The following is a 21,945-nucleotide window of genomic DNA, read 5'->3' as shown; positions in this document are numbered from 1 at the left end:
ACCCCACCCCACCCCACCCCTTCCAGCCTTTCTGCAGGAAAAAAGCAACACAAATTCTTTGTACAACAATAAGCCTTTAGTTGAGGTTATATTCGTGTGAATTAATGAAAGGGTTTTTTCTCCCTCAATAGCGTATGTGAGGAGAGATCTTTGATCTCTAGATGGATTAAAAAGCATTCTCTCTGATTGTTGACCAAGTGCAAAAATTAAAAAGTCTGTACATTATGCAACCAGGGCTTGGTATCCTAAGAGTAAAAAGAACTCCTTTGGGACTTTAGAGCAACTCTTTTTAATGCTGGAGTATGTTTGAATTCCTCCACTGCAAAGGGCAGAGAGAAGAGCCTGCTGCAGCATGACCTGTTACAAACTTGTGTTTTGAACTTAGAGCCACTTAAATCATGCTCAAAGGTAGATTGAACTTACTTCTGAAGCTCAATCTTTTCATGCTTACACTTTTATTTAAGGAGTTTTCTGGTTGTGTGCACAGTAATTCTGCCAGAATAGAGCTTGTTGCACTGACAGATGCACAAACAGACACCAGTGTCCTGGTGTCTCACCCTGCATGACTTGATCCCATGGTTATACCATGGAAAGGGCATGAAGTGAACTCACACAGCATACTGTGCTTTACAGCTGATTCCTCTCCTCAGGTATATTCACTCCATAGCCTGGAGTCTATAAATATTTCAGGAATTATATCTTCAGTCTTGCTCTGGCTCTTGTGCCCATCCTGGTCTTGTTAAGGCTGTCTGGAAATGGTCTGAGGGCTGTCTGTCAGAGCCAGATCACCTGGGGAGTTGTCCCTCAGCTGAGCTGCCTACGAGCTCTGTGAGTGCATCTCCACGGTTCCAGGGCTGTGCAGGGTAACTCAAGGCTGCAGGAACTCCAAGACCCAAGCCCTGCCTCTGACCACCCGTGCACACAGCAGCAGCAGCAGGTCAGGAAGTGTTCTGGGATGGTGGTTTTCTTCATGGGCTCAGCTCTAGTGAGCAGTGTGACCATACAACTGTGCTTTCAGCCTTTGATATATGAAAATAACAAATTCGAATACTCTGCTCACGGTGTAGGAAACGTAACTGGAGATGTCTGATTTTGGTAGCCAAATAGATAACATGCTCCACACCCTCTACTCAATCCTAGATTTCCCCTACAGAAACAAAAATCTTTTGACCAATCTCCTGGGGTTTTTTTTATTTTTGATATGTAATTCTCACTCATTTCAGTATATTAATGAGTACCAAAAACATGTGAAAGTGTGAAGTCTTCTGTGTTTTAAGCTACAACATTTGAGGATATGGAGGTTGCTATTCAGAAGTCCCACAGACAAACTGACAGCACCAGCAAAAAAGAAGTTTCAGGAGTATCAACAACCAAAACATATATAGAGGCTTACCCAGTGCTGGGTCAGAGAGATTTTCATGTGCATTATGTCTTTTGGCATGTTGAGCAGGCATATTTTGAGATACCAGCACTGAGCTATTTCAGGACAGTGGAGCTATGAACTCTGATTTAAAAAACCCCTGAAGGATTGTTTTCTGAACTCTTTTCTGCTCTGCCTGGGGACAAATGAATCTAGAGGGATAGCAGAATTCTGACAATTGTTCTCAAGGTGCTTTGTCAGCCCCTGTAATTTTTTTTTTAATTTTTTTTTTTTTTTTTTCCTCCTCTCAAACATTTCTTCTGCTTCCCTTCACTCTCTCCTGGGTGCTCTAATTGCCTTTTCACCCTCTTTAGCGGTGAAGGTGAAGTTTTTCTTTAAGCATTTTTTTAACATTTTAACTGTATTTTCTTATTGAGCAAGCTTATTTTAAGTTCAGCCAATATTTTTCTTCCGGATCTGGTACAGTTCCCATTGTTTATGCATTTGGGTTTGCTGGGAACAGTCTCTTTGCAGGTACAATTTTGTGAACTATATGAGAAAGTATAAATAAATCTCACTGGAACTTGTCTTTTAATTTCAACACAAATCCTGAAGAGGGCATAAACAACCCAGCAGAAAAAAAAAGGATCTAGCTAATGGATTTCAGCCATTTAAGATGTTACACAAGGCACAGCCTCCTGTGCTTTGTTGATTCTGTGGAGTGATTTTAGTTTCACAATAGTTTTGTTCCTCTTTCTTGCTAAGTTCTTCCTCTTTTGTGCATGACTTTTTTTCTTGTTTGTAACAATAAGTCTTGCAAGAGGGAAATGCAATTTTCCAGTTCTGGTTTGAGGTTGTTTTGCTGTAGTCTTAAAATTCTGATTGATACCAGCCTAATGAGTTAGACAAATGCTGAAGTATTGCTGTGAGAAATTGATCTTATCACTATCTGTCAGAGGAAGACTATACAGAAGATTCTAGAGTCATTTAGAAAGTGCAGCTCTTTAATACAAAAACTTGTATCCCCACAAAATCAGCTTCATTTCCTCGCCCACATCATTGCACATTAACATCAGGTGCTATCTGAGTGCTCAGGATTTTCTCTTTCTAGGTTACAAAACCCGAGTGAATTCAAGGTGATGGCTTTGCAAACTGGGAGCAATTGCAATTTACCGTTCCGCTTCCAGCACTCTGCTGCTCTAGCTGAGGCTTTTGAGTGTCAGCTTCATTGACTGGTCTGTTTCTGTAGCATTTTCTGGTAATTTCTGCAGAAAATACTATATCAACAATTATAATGTTTGCTACTGTGTTTAAAAGCATCTGAATATTGGTTTTAGCATGTCTGCATGACAGCAAGCATTATTGGGAAGAAATATTAAATGTACAAATTGGTTAGAAACTGCAATTACAAAAGGTGGTTTCTGAGTCCTGCCAAAGTAGGTGTTTTCATTAGCTTTCTTATACTTATTCCATCCATTAAAGGCCACAAAAATACAAAAGGGATCTGTTGGTTTATTGCAAGCCAAGTGCTATCAAATATCATATTGTAGACCTCAACACCCCCAGCATCCCAAGTACAGTCTGTGCATACAGGATTGTTCTGTGAAAACTCCTTGGGAAAATGCATGTAGGCAGCAAATGTGTACTCACTGTACCATCTTATTTTAATCTGTGCTTTGATCAAGAGTGTTCACTGACTTCTTTTGTGGCTGCACACAAATAATATAAAAGCCCCAAGTCTGTGAGACAAAAGCAACTGTAAAGACTTTTTCAGGAGCAGAAAGCAAAATATGGGAAAGGGAATTTCACCTGTCAGCAAGACAGTGTCCTCTATAGCTGACGCCTTTAGCTATTTGAAAGCAAGCAAGAGTATAAAATCTCTAGGGTTTGTTTCAGAAATGCTCAGCAAGGAATCTAAATACTGCATTGCCCAATTCAGGCAGTGAAAAGAGCTGAGCGTCCCTTGTAAAGTAGGGGCAGAAGGTCCTAAAGATCTTGTAAAGAGACATCCAGCTCCCAGGAGACATTAGGACTCAATTAATTCACTCTAGCCTGTTGGAGCCTTGCAAGTAAACTCTGGATCAGGTCCCAAAGGCAAGATGAAACACCCATAAGGATAAAAAAACCTGTCTCAAGTAGAGTTTAACTTTCTAAGTCCAGCCACTTCATTATAACCACATGCAAATTGGGAAGCCACACTCCCCAGGGTTTTTCCCTCATTAAATATAGCTGAGAAGTTAGATACTTCTGATTGCAAAGGCAGAGCTGGCTGTGCAGGTAGCACCATCCTCTTTGGGCTTTGCTGGAGTGGCCCACTTTGGCAGGCCCACATGTGCTGGAGGAGCTGGGCTTAAGCCCTGAGCAGGGCAGTGGTGGCTGCAGCCCCAGTGCAGCTGCCGGAGTGGGGCCCCCGACAAGCAGGAGATGTGGGAAGCCTTTAGTGGGGACAGGAGGGAGGAAAAGGACAGGTCACTCTGTAATCTACCTGCCTGAAATGACAGAGGAAGATGTGTTTTCTAGTTTGTTTTTAGTATTTTTGCAATTTAAGGGAAACAGTTACTGGATGTGAATCAGCAAAATGTCAGAGTTCCCCTGTCTCCTGGCATATGTTCCCTCAATGCCTTTGCTTCCATGCAGATACTTTCATGGCTAAATCTTTTGCATTTGTTAGAACCAAAATCTGTAGCCTATGTCTGTCTCATTTGTAGTCAAGTCTTCAGGCTCAGAGGCTTAAGTGGGGACTTTACAATGTTTAAGCACTCTGCCAAGTAACTGCCTGTAATTTTTAGTAACATAAGAGAGGAAGAAACCAAGATGTTAGCAGAAGATTAGAATAAATAATGCTGTAACTGTCTTATTCTTTTGATGAATGAGCATAATTTTGAATACTGAATATATGGATGACTGCATCTAATCACAATGAGACAAAATGAAATAATGTGGTGTACAAATATCTATGCATAGGACAAGTGTGTCCTGGCATTTTCAATAGCTCCATGTTCTTCTGCACAAGTGAAAGCATTATTCACCAGAATCCTGCCAAAGACCTCTTATCTCAAATTAAGGAAACGGGAAGAAGGAAACAATAGGCACAAATTAAAATATAGGAAATTCCATTTCAACATGATAAATAATATTGTGTTTCTGTGATGGCGATCAAACACTGGTACAGGTTGCCCATAACAATTGTGGATCTCCCTCTTTAGAGGCACTTAAAACCCAATTTAACATGGCCCTGAGAAGCCTCCTTTGATGGACACTGATCAGAACAGAGGGCTTGAAATAGATATCTCCAGAGATGCTTTCCAACCTCAGTGACACTGGTTCCGTGACCTGTAAAAAGATAAGCCTCTCTGAGAGTGCTTGATGTTTGTTTCCCTAGTAACTTGCTGTCTCCAAAATGTTACTTGATCTCTTCAAAGAAGTGAATCTCAGGAATGTTACCCAAAAAATTAAATAATTATTTATTTTGCCTTTACATAATTTTGACTTTTTTTTTTTTCCCTTGTAAACACTTCAAGATCTTCTCTAGTCGTTGAATAGACTAATTTGTGTTCTTTTTTTGTATGCTTTTCTGCAAGCTATTTTCTGCAAGCTATTTTTTCATTTCTGCTTCTCTTCTGCCCACAGTTTTTCACAAACATTCTCTTCCGTTCTATACCAGCTTGGAAGAATTGGTAGGACCAGACTGGATAATATTGTTGACAAATGAGCTATTTACCATAATAAAAAATTATTTTTTTGTCACTGTCTACCCCCCTTAAAATGATGAATGTTAGGAGGTATGATTGCATGAATTAAATATCCCGTTTCTTCAGAAAAGTCACTTTGATATGAAGCTCCCAAACATTAACTTCCTCCCTCTTCTTGCATCTCTTTTTATCTACAAATCTTCTCAATTCATATGACTACTCAAAAGGAATGTTTATTGAAGATATTTTTTAAGAGGCTAGGAACTTTACAAATAGTTGCCTGCATATTTTTGCATATGCATTTATTTCAATTCCTTAATATAAAGTAGGCCATGAGGTTTTTAATCCACATTATAGGCTTATAGCTAGCATTTTTACACACAGATTTGAAGACTTTCTTATATTTCCTCTATTTTATTTTTCCTGTTCTTTGCTTTTCTTTTTAATAAAACTTAATTATCATTATAAATGAGTAACTCAGAAAACACAAAAAGGTGAAAGATTTTTTTTTTCTGGATTTTAGAAAACTGGGTTAACAATACATAGATAACAAAGGCATCTGAAGGTGATGAGAAGAGGCAACTCACAAAGGCTGACACTGTCCTCAGCAAAGTGGCATTTCTCATCTATGCCCAGCTCTGAAAAGCTCAGAGATACTGCACTGTAAGCACTGAGAGAAGTTACAGCTCAAATACTCACTCCTACATGAAATGGTTTTCTTTAGCAGCTGTCAACAAAGCAGCTGTTTTCAATTACAGAATTTATTACTATTTTTTAAATTAGGTAATTAATTTATTATAAAATAGGTGTCCTCCCTTTACTGAAATGTTGAACAGCTATTCTTGCCTGAGGGCTGTCATCTACAGCATTCCTTCATATTCCTGTCTCTGGACTTTTTAAAGAAATCTGGGTGAGGTATGTAGCCATTTCCATTGAATGTAATTAAATTCTTCATCTGTTTGCTTATGTGACCTTGAAAATTAAAAGGACAATCCTTATGATAGTCAAAGTTTTGCTTCTAGAGCTGAGGTAGTTTCATGTCCTATGCATTATGAAAAGTATAACATCACTCAATATCTAATGGTTTCCCTTCATCCATGTCCCCCTCCTGCCCAACTGTAACTCACTGTTTATTGTTTCAGTCTCTGACTGAAGGATAGGCATGTTTGTTGAGATGAAAACTGGCCCCTATAACTCCTTAACAAAGTTTTAGGTCATAACTTGAGCTGATTATCTGTATAGTCTTGAATTTCACCCTATGTGTTGCTGCATTAGTCTAAGCTGCTGCTCTTTTTCAAGTTTCAAGCTGCAGTCTGTATTTTATTTAGTTGCAATACCCTAGGAGTGGCTGTAGAGTCCTTTCTCACGTAGAGCACAAAATAAATACAGTACTGCTTGTCACTGAATCTTCACACACAGCAAATCTGTTAGCTGTTCTTAGACTAAATTACTCTTTGACTCTAAATTAGTTGGACAGATGTCTTTTTTCACAGTGGTGAAAAAAGACAATTTCAGAAGCATGTCTTCCTCTTTGGTACTAGAGGAATGGCAATGTGTATATTAATAGCTTCGAATCACTTTGCAAGCCAGGTATATCAAAAGCAAGTGAAGTGAACTGCAAGGAAACACTGATGTGAGTAAGAGCAATGCAGGACCTGATGTCTTTAGAGTATCCTCTTTGTAGAGGAGAATGTTCTTTTAAATGTTGAAGCAATCGCTCTGATCTCAGCCTCCATTTGAGAAAGGGTTGTTTGAAACAAGAGCCACTGCAACTTATACCCAGAATTAGATAATTTTACAAGTCTTATTTTAAAAATTCCATACAAATTTTTGAAACCTGGACTCACAATCTGTTTTCATGCTGAGTAATCCTTAATGTCAGGCATCACTTGGGATGCTGGAGACAGCTGTTAAGTTGTACTCTACCATGGTGGCAGTCTTGGTTTCTTGGATTATTAGTGGGTTACAACTGTTTTTGCCATTAGCTGAGAATAAACATCAGAACTTTGCTAAGCTGCCTGCTCCTGAAATTGGTGATAACAGCTGTAAACAATCTGTTGCATAAGGTTGCTGAATTGTGATCTTCAGATCCAAACATATCATCTAGTTCTATTTGATTGCTTGCTTGCTACCTGAAACTTTTACTGACATTGGTAATGTCAAAGGGTTAAATCACAGGAAAATTTTGGTGATTTCCATCAGGGAAAATGCACTTCACCTTCAGAAAGAGCAGCATGATCAACAGCTTGTTTCAACAGAAGAGCTTTAAATTAATTCTATTGAGGTTTGTTGCTGAGGCAAGGTCTGGAAATGTGTTTTGTCCTAGTGCAAAGTTTAGCTGTACAAATGGATATTACTTTAAAATGTGCCAACTTCCATTCATTTTGTATCTTTAAATGAAGGACATACTTACCTCTGAGGCATGGTTACCTCTAGTGATCCTGTTCTAGCACATTTAAACAGCTCACATGTTGATGAAGAATCTTGCTTATTTTTCTGTTTCCTCAAATTACCCTCTCCATTTTTCTTTTCATGTTCCGGTGCTATTGTGCAAGTAGGTAGGACATATATGCAGAGAATGCTGAAGATTATTATGTTATAGTGGTTCTTACTTACTGTTCTAGCAATTGGACCCATAAGGGTAATGCAATAAGCAAGAGGAATATGTTCAGAAACTCCTAATATGGCTATTATAACAACCATGGATAAATTTGTTTGACAGCATTCACTAGGACCAGTGAAACGAGAGGTTTGATTTTTCCCAGTGTGAACCTACGAGGTGATGCTGATATTGGTGAGCAGGCATGCATAAGTTTTCTGTCCAAGGTGTGTTGTATAAGGCAAAGTTTTTACTCCTATGGGTAGGATGGACATAGACAGCGTTTACATATATATAGAGCCTTTGAAATGTCATTTACCTCCAAGATTTAAATGTAGCCCTTAGCAGAATCAATTACTCCTTGTTCAACAGAACGATATGAAAGGAAACTCAGTATCCCTCCATTAATGTTTTTTTCCTCTTTATAAGAAATCATTTTGAATATTTAGTATGATTGTTTTTGAAAATGGCTATACTTCAAGTAAGATACAGATTTTTGTGTTTGATAAGGATATTGACTAAAGTTTAAAAAAAATTATTCTCCAAATTGATCAATATTTTCATCTATTAATATTTCATATTTCTTTTGACTTTGATGATTCTTTTGCAAAAATATGTAGTCTCTGGAATAATATGAATGCATGTATATGCATTATAATATATGCATGATAGATTTTTGATTGCCTGAGCACCTGTCCTGAAAAAAGCCTGACTGGTAGCCAAATGCATAAAGCCTCTTCCTTTTCAAAAACTATAAATGACAAGAAATATATAACTTTCTAAATAATATAGAGAGTTTATCTGTAGCTTGGATACAGGAAGTTAATAAAATAATTAGCTGAAATTCCAAGTCTGTTATTACAGTATATAGTAAGTAGCTCAGTAGGGAAAATAGACAATAAAGGAAGTATACACAACCTGGACTTCCAGATAGTAATGTCAGCTCTAGCATTGGCTCTGCCTTTAAAGTAGCCAGTTGGGGTTGGAAAAATTGTCTAGAAAAATGGAAATCAAATAGAATGAGGTCTATATATACAAAAAGCAATAATACAATCATTCAAATGAGTACTGTTGAAGTCTGAAGTTCTAATTTACTTAATACCCTTGGAGGAAAGGTATGTAGAAGGCTGATGTCATTATTATTTAGCAGCCCTAAGATACTTGGGCTGTCAGTCATTGAATCAATCGAGCTCACACTAAGCATTACCAAAAATCATTACCATCTACTGACTTTCCAATGAAATGGTCTTTGTGTTATTTGTGATACTCAATCTTTGAAACATTGCAGCCATGCTTTTCAAACTTGAAATTGCAAGTCATTCCAGATAAAAGGTCAGAGCTTTTTCTGATCAAATTGTGCATAGATATTTGCTTGACAAGGCAAAATAAAATCATGTTATCCAAAGAAAATATTACAACCTGGGTTTTTTTCCACTAATCTCTTTTGTAGTGGAAAATTTTGCATTTAAAGGCTGCTGAGTTCTGTCCTTTTGACTCCCTTTTCATTCTTTTGAAATGCAATTACTGTTCAATGAAATGTTATTGCACTATCCTATTTTTGCAGCTGCTCTATGATGTACTGTACAGGGCTGTATTTAAATAGTGTTGCTAAATTTTCTTCCTATATCAATTTATCAACATTTTATAATGAAGTCAAATGCACGAATCATAGTAATTTCTGTGTGTTGTTTTGCAAACACAGGACAATATCTGCAAAGACACATCACCAGGCAAATAACTTCAATATATTTGAAGGAATGGTCTGCCATGGAGTTCCAGTTGTGACAGTTTCAAGAGGCAAAGTGGTTTATGAATGTGGAGTTTTCAATGTCACAGCAGGAGAAGGCAAATATGTCTCCCGTCCACCATTCCCTCCATATGTCTACAAACGAGTCAGACAGCGAGAACAGGTTAATTAAACTAATAAATCTCTGTAATGCCTTGTACCACATGAGGATAACTAGCTCTTGGGAAAAGAAGTTTGGGGATTCAACGGTAATTTTCCTTACTAATCAAAATATGCCAAGGTGGGAGGAAAGGAAACGAAGGACTCAAATTTTATTGCTCTTTATCTTACAGAAAAATATCATAGACTCTTACAGTAGTTTGTCCAGCTTGGGAACTAAGCCTCAGTACTTTTAAAAATAAGCATGTCCTACTTGCAATAAAAGTGGACAAAGTTTTGCTTCTGGGTAATCTAACTGCTACATTTCATCACTGATTTCACTGAAAATCAGAGAGCCCAAATTTCATATGCAGGAAGAAATATTGCACCAAGGAAGAAATAAATTTTTTTAAAATTCTTTCATGGATCAGATATTTTGAGCTAAACCCTGCAGAGCATTGAACATTTTGCTGTGTTCCAGCAAGAATGTGTTAAAATGGAACATCTGCAATGGGCACTGCTGGGCCCAGCAAGATAGCTCTGTTGAAGCTTTTGTTCTCTTCTATTTTTTAAAGAGAAATATCTCAAATACATAAAGATTGGATTTTCAGTGCCTATTTACTGTGCAAGCATCCATGATGCTTTTGCATCCTTAGTGTACTGTGAATAGGATTTTTGAAAGCACAATGAGTAAGTACATTTTAAAATCACCACCTGAATCAGTGGGATTCATTGCAGGATCTAAAAGCTGAATCCATGTGAAATAAGGCCCAGTGAAATGTCCCCAAAATAATTCTATGTATTTCTTTCTTCTGTTGTGTTGATGGACTGAGAAGGGCATGTGAAAGTGGCTGAATGATGCTTTCCTCCACAATTTCACAGGATGTAATGAGCTGCCTGCATGTTCATACACACAATACAGTACCAAAACTAAACTAAACTGAAATTTATAAGAAATTTGATAATTACACAATTCTGAAAGACTTCCATGAACATAGTGGTTTCAATTTCCCATCAAAGCTAGAGAGAATTTTCCCCTAACTCAAATATCAATTGCAGCATGTCTTCAGAAGTGATTTTTCAACCAGCTCAGCCTCCTGCAGCCAGCAACTGGAATAGTGAGTGATAGATATCTACAAAAGGCAGAATTTGCTTTGCTTCATTGATATTTATTTACCCCTCTTACCTGATGTATTAAAAACACCATTGAAAAATGTAAATACTCTAACAAATAGAAGAATCCATAAAATGAGGTGGAACATGCTGTTGTTTCTTTAAAAAATGGATTTAGGTTTGGATTGCTACAGTGTAGAGCAGATTTAGCCTCCAGCTCCTGATGAAATCTGAGAACCAAACAGCTTAATCCCAGTGCAAGAGATCTTTTCCAGGGAGAAGTTAGATTAAAGTATTGGGATGCATTTCATAGAAAGACAGTTTATCATAGGACTTCTGTTTCAATTTCGTCCAATTAGCAATTGCAAGAGAAGACAAAATAGTGAAAGATTTAAAACATTTTATTGCAGGTATGTCAACCTGTTCCTGTCAAGAGGGCACCATATACAGGCACGGTCTCAGGAACCCCTGTCACGCAAAAATAACAGGCTCGTTCCCCAGTTTTGGCTGTTGCAGGTAACCTTCCCTTTTGCTTAGTAAAGACTACTTAATGCTCCTCTGAAACTTCATGAAAACAAAAGGGTAGCAGGCTGTCTATCTGGTGACAGGTTTGTCTGAAATAAGCCCTCTCAGACGACGAATTGTCTTGGTATCTGTAAATTTGACAAAAAGTTCTGGCATCCCAGGCATGAAGAACTCATTTTGATTGGAATCTTATTTAAAAAGTTCAGTTGAAAGGAAGTGATGAAGTTTAGCTGCCAGACTAGGTAAGTTTAGGTGAGACATAGGTATGAAGGCCCACACAAAACCTGGGTTCAGTTAGCAAGAGGGGTACAAAATGAAGCATGACTGTTTGACTTGCAAATTTACAGACAGCTTGATGTGAAAAATTAAATTTGTTAGTGTCCCTGTGTTACAGACAATAACCCCCCAACAAATGTGCTGTTTGGGTTAAGCTGACAGATTTGTTTTGCAAAAACAAAAGCTCTCTTCACAAAAAGAGAAGGCTCCAGGGAGACCTTAGAGCAGCCTTTCAGTACCTAAAGGAAGCCTATAAGAGAGCTGGAGCAGGATTTTTTTTACAAGGGCATGGAGGTTGGACAAAAATGGAATTACACTGAAAGGGAGAGTAGGTTTAGATTAGATATTAGGAAGAAATTCTTTACTGTGAAGTTGGTAAGGAACTGGAACTGTGGAAAGGGAGAGTAAATTTAGATTAGATATTAGGAAGAAATTCTTTACTGTGAAGTTGGTAAGGAACTGGAACTGTTTATCCAGAGAATTTGTGTATGCCCTATCTCTGGAAGCGTTCAAGGCCAAGTTGGATGGGGATCTGAGCGGCCTGGTTTAATGGAAAGCATCCCTGCCCATGGCAGAGGGGCTGGAACTAGATGATCTTTAAGCTTCCTTCCAACCCACACCATTCTGTGATTCCACGAATAAAGGTGCTGCAGGCAGTGCCAGCAGTGTTTGAATTAGTGCGAGCTCATCACTGCTAACAGGAGTAACACCCAGCATCTCCCCTTCCCTGCTCTGCAGTGTTCACAGTGTGTAACTTGGTTATTGAAAGTCCTTGTATATGCCCTGGTGCTTGGCAGACCTTTCTGTGAGCAGAAATCAATTAACTTTGTTTCTTGGGATATGCCCTATCTCTGGAAGCATTCAAGGCCAAGTTGGATGGGGATCTGAGCGGCCTGGTTTAATGGAAAGCATCCCTGCCCATGGCAGAGGGGCTGGAACTAGATGATCTTTAAGCTTCCTTCCAACCCACACCATTCTGTGATTCCACGAATAAAGGTGCTGCAGGCAGTGCCAGCAGTGTTTGAATTAGTGCGAGCTCATCACTGCTAACAGGAGTAACACCCAGCATCTCCCCTTTCCTGCTCTGCAGTGTTCACAGTGTGTAACTTGGTTATTGAAAGTCCTTGTATATGCCCTGGTGCTTGGCAGACCTTTCTGTGAGCAGAAATCAATTAACTTTGTTTCTTGGGTTAGTTTTCTGTTGCCTTGGTGAGTTGAAGTGTCTCTTCACTAGAAGAACCAAGCAAAGATCAATGCAGTGCAGCATATGAGTGGGGTGAGGCAGAGAGGAACAAGGACTAGCAACAGCACCTCACTCTCCAGCTGTTTAACAAGCAGAGGAAATGTTTCAGGAAAAGGTAAAAACCAGGCAAGTCCTTCAGCAAGCACAGTCAAGCCATGCTGCTGCTGTGTGCCAACTGCAGCTGAAATGCTGTCTGCTACAGCAGGGGAGTTGATAAAAATGGGTTGGGGGAACAGTGAGCGACAGGAAGCATGCCAAAATCCAAGCTGAAGTTTTGGGTGCAAATGTGTATCAACAATGAGATCAGCTAGTTTGAGAAATGATTTCCCAATAGGTGAAGAGAAAGCCCCAGTCTGTACCTCAGACAAAATGAGTCTGTTCTTAGTGGTAATTAATATGGGACGGGAACAAACCTGCTATGGTCGGAGGGTAAAATGAACTTTTCCACATTTCATGGTATAATTCTTTAAAGCTACCTTACAGTGAGCCTCATCCAGGGCATCAGTAGCAGCAGCAGAGTGTAGTATCCTATTTGTTTTTCTCTGTCCTTAGGGAAAAGATTTTCTAATAGAGAGGACTAAAGGCTAAAGCTTCAGTAGAGTGAGGCAGCAATAATCATTCTTTCTAGCTCCTAGCACTCCTTCTCCGTTATTACCTCTGAGTGACAAATTGCAAAGAAGAGATTTTCTTTTGAAAGATGATATTGTATTTTCTTTTTCTTCTCTGTAGATAAAAGCAAATGAAAATGACCTTGCTGCCCTCACCAGCAGCTCCTTCTGGGTCCAGCAATCAATCCACAATCAACTTCTCAAGAGCTAATATGAAACAATAACCAATAAGCATTATACTTTGTTTCCTACATAAAATTGCAATTGAAATTTATCTTTGAAAATACTTTTGCTATAAGAACTGGAAAATTGTTTTAGAAAATGGAGTACTAATAAGAAAACCCCTGCAATTACAATGCCACAGCTCTGTACATTCTTAAAAGTGTGTAAGTTTTGGGATGGTATTTCTTAATGTTTATCTTTACAAGGTATCAGCTACTCAATAAAGTAAAAGCAATGAACAATGGTGTTTAAGAACATTTTTTAAACTCCTGCTCCATTGGGTCTCAAGAGATGAATCCTAATTCACTAATTTTATATGGTAGGAAGACCTCTGTTGTGCTTGGCAATGCAGAGAATTCTGACAGCAGATGCTGATTTTTTTTATTTTTTTTTTTTTTTAATTTTCTCTGTCTGGAAGGGGTCAGTACCATAATATGCTGATTCAGAACACTCACTATTTGGGGCTGCTGCCCCATCTCCATGTCACTATCTTTAAAGAACTTTATAAATTTTGTCCCTGCCAACTGCACCACCAAGCTTTTTTTGGCAGGTTCAGCTACTTCCCTTGTTGAGAAACAAGGGAAAATGGCAAACCTATGCCAACCATAATTGTGAACTCATCTACAGTAATACTTTGTGTTCTGGCTTTATGGAGAGACACACACCCATCTCCTGAAGGCTTATGAAGTGAGATCACCAGAGCAAAACCATAATGCATTAATATAAAAAAAACCTTTCAACTGAAAATAAGGGTTTTCCCAATGTAACTAATACTTTGTTTTTTGTAGGCTAGGATTCCTAATTTTAAAAACATCTCTTTGGCTCAATTTATCTAATTTCCATTTTCAGAGGTTGTAGTACTTTCAGAAACACTATTCTGCTACCATGTCTACACAAATTTTGATTTGCATCAAAAGTTGCACTTTCATATGTAATAGCTCTTCTTTTTAAGCAGCTGCCACTGGGAAAAATTTAAGAGAGTGTCATGGGTTAATCCCAGCTGGCAGCTAAGTACCACACAGACATTTGCTTGATTCCCCCCGCCCCAGGTGATGGGGAAGAGAATCAGAAGAGTAAAAGTTAGAAAACTCTTAGGTTGTGATAAAGACAGTTTAATTGGTAAAGCAAAAGTCACGCCCACAAGCAAAGCAAAACAAGAAATTCACTCCCCATTGCCAGGCAGGTGTTCAGGCATCCTCAGGAAAGCCCTCTGAATGTTCCCCCTGCTTCTGCCCCCAGTTTTACATGCTGAGCATGAGCATATGGTCTAGGGTATTCCTGGGATCAGTTGAGGTCAGCTGTCCTGTGTCCCATCCCATCTCCTTGTGCATGCCCAGCCCTCTTGCTGTTGGGATGGGTGAGAAACAGAAAAGGCCTTGATGCTGAGTGAGCATTGCTCATTGATAATGAAAATAGCCTGGAATTATCAATTCTGTTTCCAGCACAGATCCAAAACATATCCCCACACTAGTTACTGTAAAGTAAATTAACTCTACCCCAGCACAGAGAGAAACGAGGCCAATACAAAATCACTTGTACAGTGATTTGGCTGTCCCATGTGTAGAAACAATGTAAGCTGTACTGTGCAACCCACAGGCCAAACAGGCACAGAAAGTGCTGAGTATCTTAAGACACACTAAGCACATTAAGCACCCATTAAACATATGATAATTATTATTATTTTTGACAGTGGAAAGCAGACTTGTAGTTCCTGCTATTTTCATAGGCATACAGTGGTGTATGAACTTTTAGGAAAACAAACTCCTATTAGGTCAGTAGTTCTTGTTTCTCTAAACAGAAAAACAGGGTTTTCCTTATAAGATGTTGGAAGATAGTAATGGGTATGGTTGAGAAGGTCTAGCACCAGTTCCCATTTCTCAGGTTTATCTTTGGGGTGGTAGAACAGCAGAACCAACCAACAATCCAGCACTATTACAAGGAAACAGAGTTCACTGCTCAGTACAGACCTCTGTACTGTCAGGTTCTGCATCTCAGTTTGTTGTCCAGTCTCCCTTTACAATCAACAGAGAAGGAGATGCTTCTGCAACTTTTTTTTTTTGTCTCTGCATCAAGATCTCCCACAGGTTAGATGAATCTGTCTGGAGCTGTTCTTTGGGATGAGGGGGGCAGTTTTCTTGCAATGTTGGTTTGTCTCCATTGAATATTTCCAAAGGTTATACAGGCTGTGTAACTGTGTTGCAGACTTCTACTCTGCAGCTGCCTTCTTCCACTCAGCCCATCTTTACCTCTCAGATCTGGAACTTTCTTGTATGAAGGATGCCTGTTTTTTCTTAGGTTTTGTCTCATCAACAGTACAGGTCAACCATGAATCTATTCTTTCTGATTAATTTTTTGCTACATAGGAAGAAGAGCAGAAATTTGATAAGAGTAACCTCCAAACTATGAACATGTATTGTCTATGGAAAAATGTATGATATTTTAAGGTCTCCTACTCATTTTTATTAGATTAGAAATGAGTGAGCTTCCTCCTGTATAATTAGCAAAGAATTCCTGTTCCCTATGTTTGTACTTACTGCTCTGTATCATGGACTGTACTTCCTATAGGGCTGTACTATTTTTTGTTTAAGAAATACCTACTTTTTAATTCCAGTGAGTCTTAACTGTTGTGCAGATGAAAGAAATTACCTGCATATTGTGAACTGAGATTTACACCAAATCTTCTGCTGTGTTTTTGCATCCTTGAGTGCAACAAGTTATTGAGCTTGTCAGGTTTGTTATATTTATGAATATTTGTTTTGCCATGAGACGTGCTGGCCCTAGTACCTGAATCCTGCCTTAAGCCACAAGGTGCCAAGTAATAGCCCTTGAGGAACTGTGTGACATCAAAAGCATTTCAACTGTGCTGTTCAGGCACTCCTATTAATGTTGAAACTGTCAGATTGTAAATCTCTGTCATCCTTGTTCTTTTCCCCCTTACATGGGCTAGGCTATAATGGTGGGATCTTCATAGGGATGTAATTTTGGGACTGCCCAGGTCTCTATTCCAAAACACCAGTAAGGAGTGACAGCACAGCCAAAAACAGTAGCATGGGATTTTTTAGTAGGCATATAGTTTGGGATTCAATGGGATTACAATTATGTCAGCACAGGTCCTGAACTGGAGCACTGGAAGAAGGACTGACTGGTCTCTCAGTTGTACCTCAGTCTCTAGACCCTGACAAGACTTCTGAATTCATTCTACAGTCTCATCCCTGAGCCATCACTTGCTCATTACATTCTCAAGTTGTTGTTCTGTCTGTTCTATAAATGTTGTCCTAAGAAAACAGATGCCACACACCAGGTTGGAAAGGGGGTTTAGAGATGACTTCTGCAGCCCACAAAGTTGTCCTGAGTTGTTCTTGGAAAGCAAGACAATAATTGCTTTCCCAGATGTTTGAATCCTATCTCATTTAGCCATAATCCTCAGGCTTCTCCACCACCTACTGAGAAAAATGTTTCCTTGCATTGACTATTCCCTTTGACTCTTCTTCAGTCTGTTGGCCACTCTGATTGCTTTGAGAGGTGATACTGCTGCATTAAAACCCTTTTACTCTATGGAGCAGTGTCTGTGCAGAGGAACCAAAGAACTGTTTTGTCAAGGCTAAAACGCAGAACATCCTTTTGTTGCTTAGCACTTCTCCTTGGAATGCTACTGGTTTCCATCTCTTTATTGTATGGAAAGGTTTGTCATTGCAGGCCTCCAGCCAGATAATAATTAGCATTGACTCCATGATTCCAGAAGGCTGATCAATCACTTTCTTCTACTATATTCTACTATACTATACTATACTTATTAAGAAACTCATCCCCTTACAGACGGCCCAATACAGCTTTCACCTAACTGGTCAATCAACCCAAACACCATCCAGTGTCCAATTAAGAGATCATCCTTTGGTAAGCAAACCTCTGTAACACATTCCACATGTGCACAACAACAAGTGCAGCAAGTGGAGATAAGAATTGTTAATCATTCTTTTCTCTGATCTTCTCAAAGCCTCCCCCAGGAAAATGCCTAGGGAAGTCGTGCCTGCTGCTCTCTGTGGAGAGAGCTGCAGCTACAAAGCTTGAATATTCAGTTTGTTAAAGTAAGGAAAAAATTCTTTTAGCCATATTTTCATCTCTCTCCCCATCCAGACAGAAATTTGAAATCTTTAGTACTCCATTCTCCCGGGCGATGTGGCTTCCAGAGGCAGGAGCAGAAAAGCAATTCGGGAGATCTGATCCCCGATTGCACAATACTGCTTTCATCGCCATTTGCCAGAGAAAGCCTCAAACGGACCGTACGTGCTCATTGCTGGCATCGCTCAGCTCTCCACCCGTGAAACTCACAGCCGTGGTGCAAACCTCCCCACCTGCAGCACTTCTCTCTTCAGCCTGGAGCATCACGGGCGGATCCCTGCAGAGCAGCAGTCCCCGGCCCTGCGGCTGCGCCGGGCCACTGGAGGGCAGGGCAGGCACAAGGTATCAGCCCTGAAGCGGGGAGGAAGGCGCTCCGTGCACAGCAGCGCCCTTGAAGCGTGCTCACGGCTTGAAACCTGTGCCCCTAAAGCCGACAGGAACATCCCTGTTTCCAGGCTTTATTTTATCAGCAGCACAGAGTGATCCTTTGATCCTTACTCTCCACTTTTGCGATGTAAAACAGAATTAGAGGAAAAGCTTTGATTATCCATTTATTTCTTAACTGCATCTCTGGGCTATTTAAACTGCGACGAAAGCAGCGAGTCAATGTGATAATATTGACAGAGCAGGGGTCACAGTGACAGCAATTATAGCCCAGCATCCTTTGCACAACCAGCTGCTCACATAAAACGCTGCAACAAAACCAGCACAGAGGAAAAGAAGCCTTTAGCTTGGCTTGGCTTTAGAAGCCAGCCAGGTTTGGGGGTATGGGGTGCTGATAAGGAGAGGTCCACAAACACGGCTGCTGAAAGGAAATGTCCTTGTTTGTCAGGAGGGTCAGGAGCACTAGCATGTCTCTCTGAATTACCTTCACAAGACAATCAGGTCAACCTTTCATTAATTTTACAAACCACATTTGATCCAATTGGAGGATTTTCTACAGTAAATCAAACAGCTCCTCCACTAGTGAAGGACATTCGAAAAGGAAGTTGATTTCTGCTGTGAGCAGAGAGAAAAACAGGGATGACTGAGTCAAAAGCCAAATCCGGACTTCTCAGACTCTTGTTCTTAGTGCTGAATGGGTTTCTGACAAGCCCTAGAGAGTAATTTAGAGACAAAGCCCAGTAACATGATATTAATAGATATATAAAAATTTCTATTACACCAACAAATGAATAAAAATCCTTAATTTCAACTGTACCTATAGTTCCCTTGTGCTCAGCAGAAAGAAAAGCATTGTATGCTTTTATGGATGAGAAAGCTGATCCAAATTATCTGTTGGAGGTGAAGAAAACATATTAAAGAGGAAAGAAGACTATGAACCCAGAACAAAAGAGCCAAAACAAAATGTAGGCAATCTGAGGAGAGGGAAGGCAAGAAGAGGAACAGAAATAATTGTGGGTGGAATGCTGTTTTTTTATTGTAAGTCGTAGACTTTTTTTTTTTTTTTTTTTTTTTTTTTTTTATTGTAACTCGTAGACTTTTTTTTTCTTTTTTTTTTTTCTTTTTTTTTTTTAAGAAAAAGGAACAACTGGATCCTGTGGTTGAGGGCTATGGTTAGTGGAGAGGCCAAGGAAATAGCTGAACAACTTGCAGAGGAGACAGCTGAAGATAAACAAACCCTAGACTTCCCTTGCTCATATGACATAAACAAATGGAAGAAACCAAAAAGAAAATAAGGTCTGGAGAGAAAGAGAAATGTGTCTCTGTGTAATTTCAGAGGAGTAACATACCTGCCTTTCCATCTGTACAGCTAAAGAAAGACCCTGGGCAGCTGAAGGAATAGGCCTAGTACTGTAGGTCAGGGTAAGAACTGTCCTGCTGCTGAGGTAAAACTCAGTATCTTTGAGGCACAGAAGGTGGATTTGATTTATATATTAAAAAAATATTTAAAAAAAGGTGCAGAATGTGCCATTTTCCCTGATAAAACAGGTTTACGGAGATGGGGGGAGAGCAAACTTATCTCCTTTGCTTGCCATTCAGGTCATGTTCAGCATGCAGGTATGTATGTGCATCCTCACAGAAACAAAGTGTGCATTAGTCCACTCAAGTCTTGTCTGAGTGTAATGGTAACAATATCTGTCAGGTGGCACCCTTGATGCTGGCACAGCATATACACAAATTAAAACGAGATTTTGCTGTGCATGTCTAGTATTTTTCCTGAAACATGCTGTGTTAAAGTCAATAATCACATAATGGCTGAGGCTGTTGGGCAGCTCTAGAGCTATCTGCTCCAGCTTTGCTTCTCTGAGGTACTCAGAGTCATGTCTAGTGGCTTTTGAGTATGTCCAAGGCTGGAGATTCCATAACCTCTCTGGGCCTCCCATTCCAGTGTCTGACCACCCTCACAGTAAAAAAGTTTTTCCATGTCTTCTGTCACTGGTAGTGGGGTCAAGCATCTAGGTAAAATATTTACCAGAACTGAACATGTTCTACAGAACTAGTTACCCAAGAAGGATTGGTTTTTATCAGTTTGAAGGGTAAACTAAGCAATGTTTAATTGTCCTGACAGGTAGTGGGGGGAGCATCCACTGATGATTCAATATTGGCTGAATTTCCTTAAGTAAATGAAAAATACAAACATGGCATTGTCCTGAGAGGGTACCACAGAACTCAAAATCCTAACAGATTTAGGCATCTCTCCCAAATATTGGCCAGCATCTGAGTCATTTTGATGAACCATTCCCATGGGCTGCAAAGTTTTCATGTGCTTCTTATAGAACAACAGAGTGAAAAGGTATTCTGAGTGGCAGCACCATCAAAGAGGACAGGCAAGAAACTCCAAACCAAAGTTTTCCTCCTGATGATAAGTGCATGGTATTTTGTGGTAGTGCTGTCAATCAGACTTGCCCCCATATTTGGGCTTCTCACCAGCTTGTTCTTTGGGATTGAAAAGAGCACATCCAACTCCTGCCAGCAACTAGTCAGAACTCTGCCAAAAACATTTAGTTCTTATTGACATGTAACTCTTGCCCTTTCATCTGCAATGATAACAAGAGTGTGATCCTCTTATCAATAGTACCTGGATAGCTATTCTGTTCTGGGAGCACATCCAACTCCTGCCAGCAATTAGTCAGAACTCTGCCAAAAATATTTAGCTCTTATTAACTCTTCCCCTTTCATCTGCAATGATAACAGGAGTGTGATCCTCTTATCAATAGTACCTGGATAGCTATTCTGTTCTGTGAGTCCAAATTCTGAGCAACCTTCTAATTGTTTCTCTCTCACCAGAATGCTTCTTGCTACTGGTGCTTGACAGTAGCACCTAAAATACAAGCTGACATTCTGCTACTGTTCAGGGCTGTCCCACTTCAGCGAAAAGGACATAGTCAGGCCTCTCAGAGACATTCAGCACAACCCTCATTAATGCATGGCTTTAATCCAGCACTGTTTCCCAGAGACAAATTGTGGTCACACCAGCAACCTGAACCACCTGCATGCATGGAGAAGTGCGACTTTGAAAGGCACAAAGAAAAACAGTCCTTGTGTTCTTCAGTGGTGTAAGTGCAAAATAACTTCTGACACTTGATACTGGAGAGTTTTAAGTCTTAATTCATTCAGATAACAGAGACATTGATCAATAGACTTTGGAAGGCACAAAGAAAAACAGTCTTTGTGTTCTTCAGGGTGTAAGTGCAGAATAACTTCTGACACTTGATATTGGAGAGTTTTAAGTCTTAATTCATTCAGATAACAGAGACATTGATCAATGGCTGTCCTGAAACCATGCATGTATTATAGAGGAAGAGAGCAGAATTTCGTATTATTCAGACTAAAAAAGGAAGTTGGCTGTGGCAGAAAATCAGAAATACACTGCCTGTTGGGTACATTTTTTAACTCTACATTAAATCTCTAAAGTTACATAAGTTATTCCTATGTCTTTAGGCATTTTGCATTTGCTCTTATATCATATGAAGGTCACATCACCAGTGTTGGTTGTACAGGTGAAGTACTTCAGTATTGGCTCAGTTTAATTGAATTAAAGTCATTGATACTTATGCAAGATAATTAAGCCCATTTTTGTCTCTTCTGCAAGCTTCCACAGTCTGCAAGATTTGAAACATTGTTCACGTCTACTTATGTGCCTCACACCTTGTTTGCCCTCACAGCACCCGATTCCTCTCCATTCTAGCTCTTGTGACCATTCCCACTTCTACCTGTTACATGACCTCTCATGATTATCAAAGGCATTGAACAATCTGCACCAGTGATACCATCTATGGATATGTGGAAGTGGGGGCTAAGACCAGGTAAGGAATTCTAGGTGGGAGACTACGAGACTAGAAACTAGGGATGGCAAATA

The 21,945-nt window shown here is 39.5% G+C and overlaps 1 protein-coding gene across 1 annotated transcript in view; it reads left to right on the top strand.

Annotated features, from left to right (window-relative positions):
* DPYS (dihydropyrimidinase) overlaps positions 1-11,134 on the top strand; it is a 28,300-nt gene extending 17,166 nt beyond the window's left edge. Inside the window, exons 8-9 of the mRNA XM_041412742.1 lie at positions 9,354-9,561; positions 11,060-11,134. Coding sequence (XP_041268676.1) covers positions 9,354-9,561; positions 11,060-11,134 — 283 coding nt within the window. The remainder of the gene's footprint in view (positions 1-9,353; positions 9,562-11,059) is intronic.
* Positions 11,135-21,945: the final 10,811 nt, after the last annotated feature.

The sequence above is a fragment of the Onychostruthus taczanowskii genome, unplaced genomic scaffold (assembly GCF_017590055.1).
Source record: "Onychostruthus taczanowskii isolate IOZ18803 unplaced genomic scaffold, ASM1759005v1 scaffold4, whole genome shotgun sequence".
Classification (NCBI taxonomy): domain Eukaryota; kingdom Metazoa; phylum Chordata; class Aves; order Passeriformes; family Passeridae; genus Onychostruthus; species Onychostruthus taczanowskii.
The sequence above is the reverse complement of the archived record's forward strand: the minus strand, read 5'-3'. Positions and strand labels throughout refer to the sequence as shown.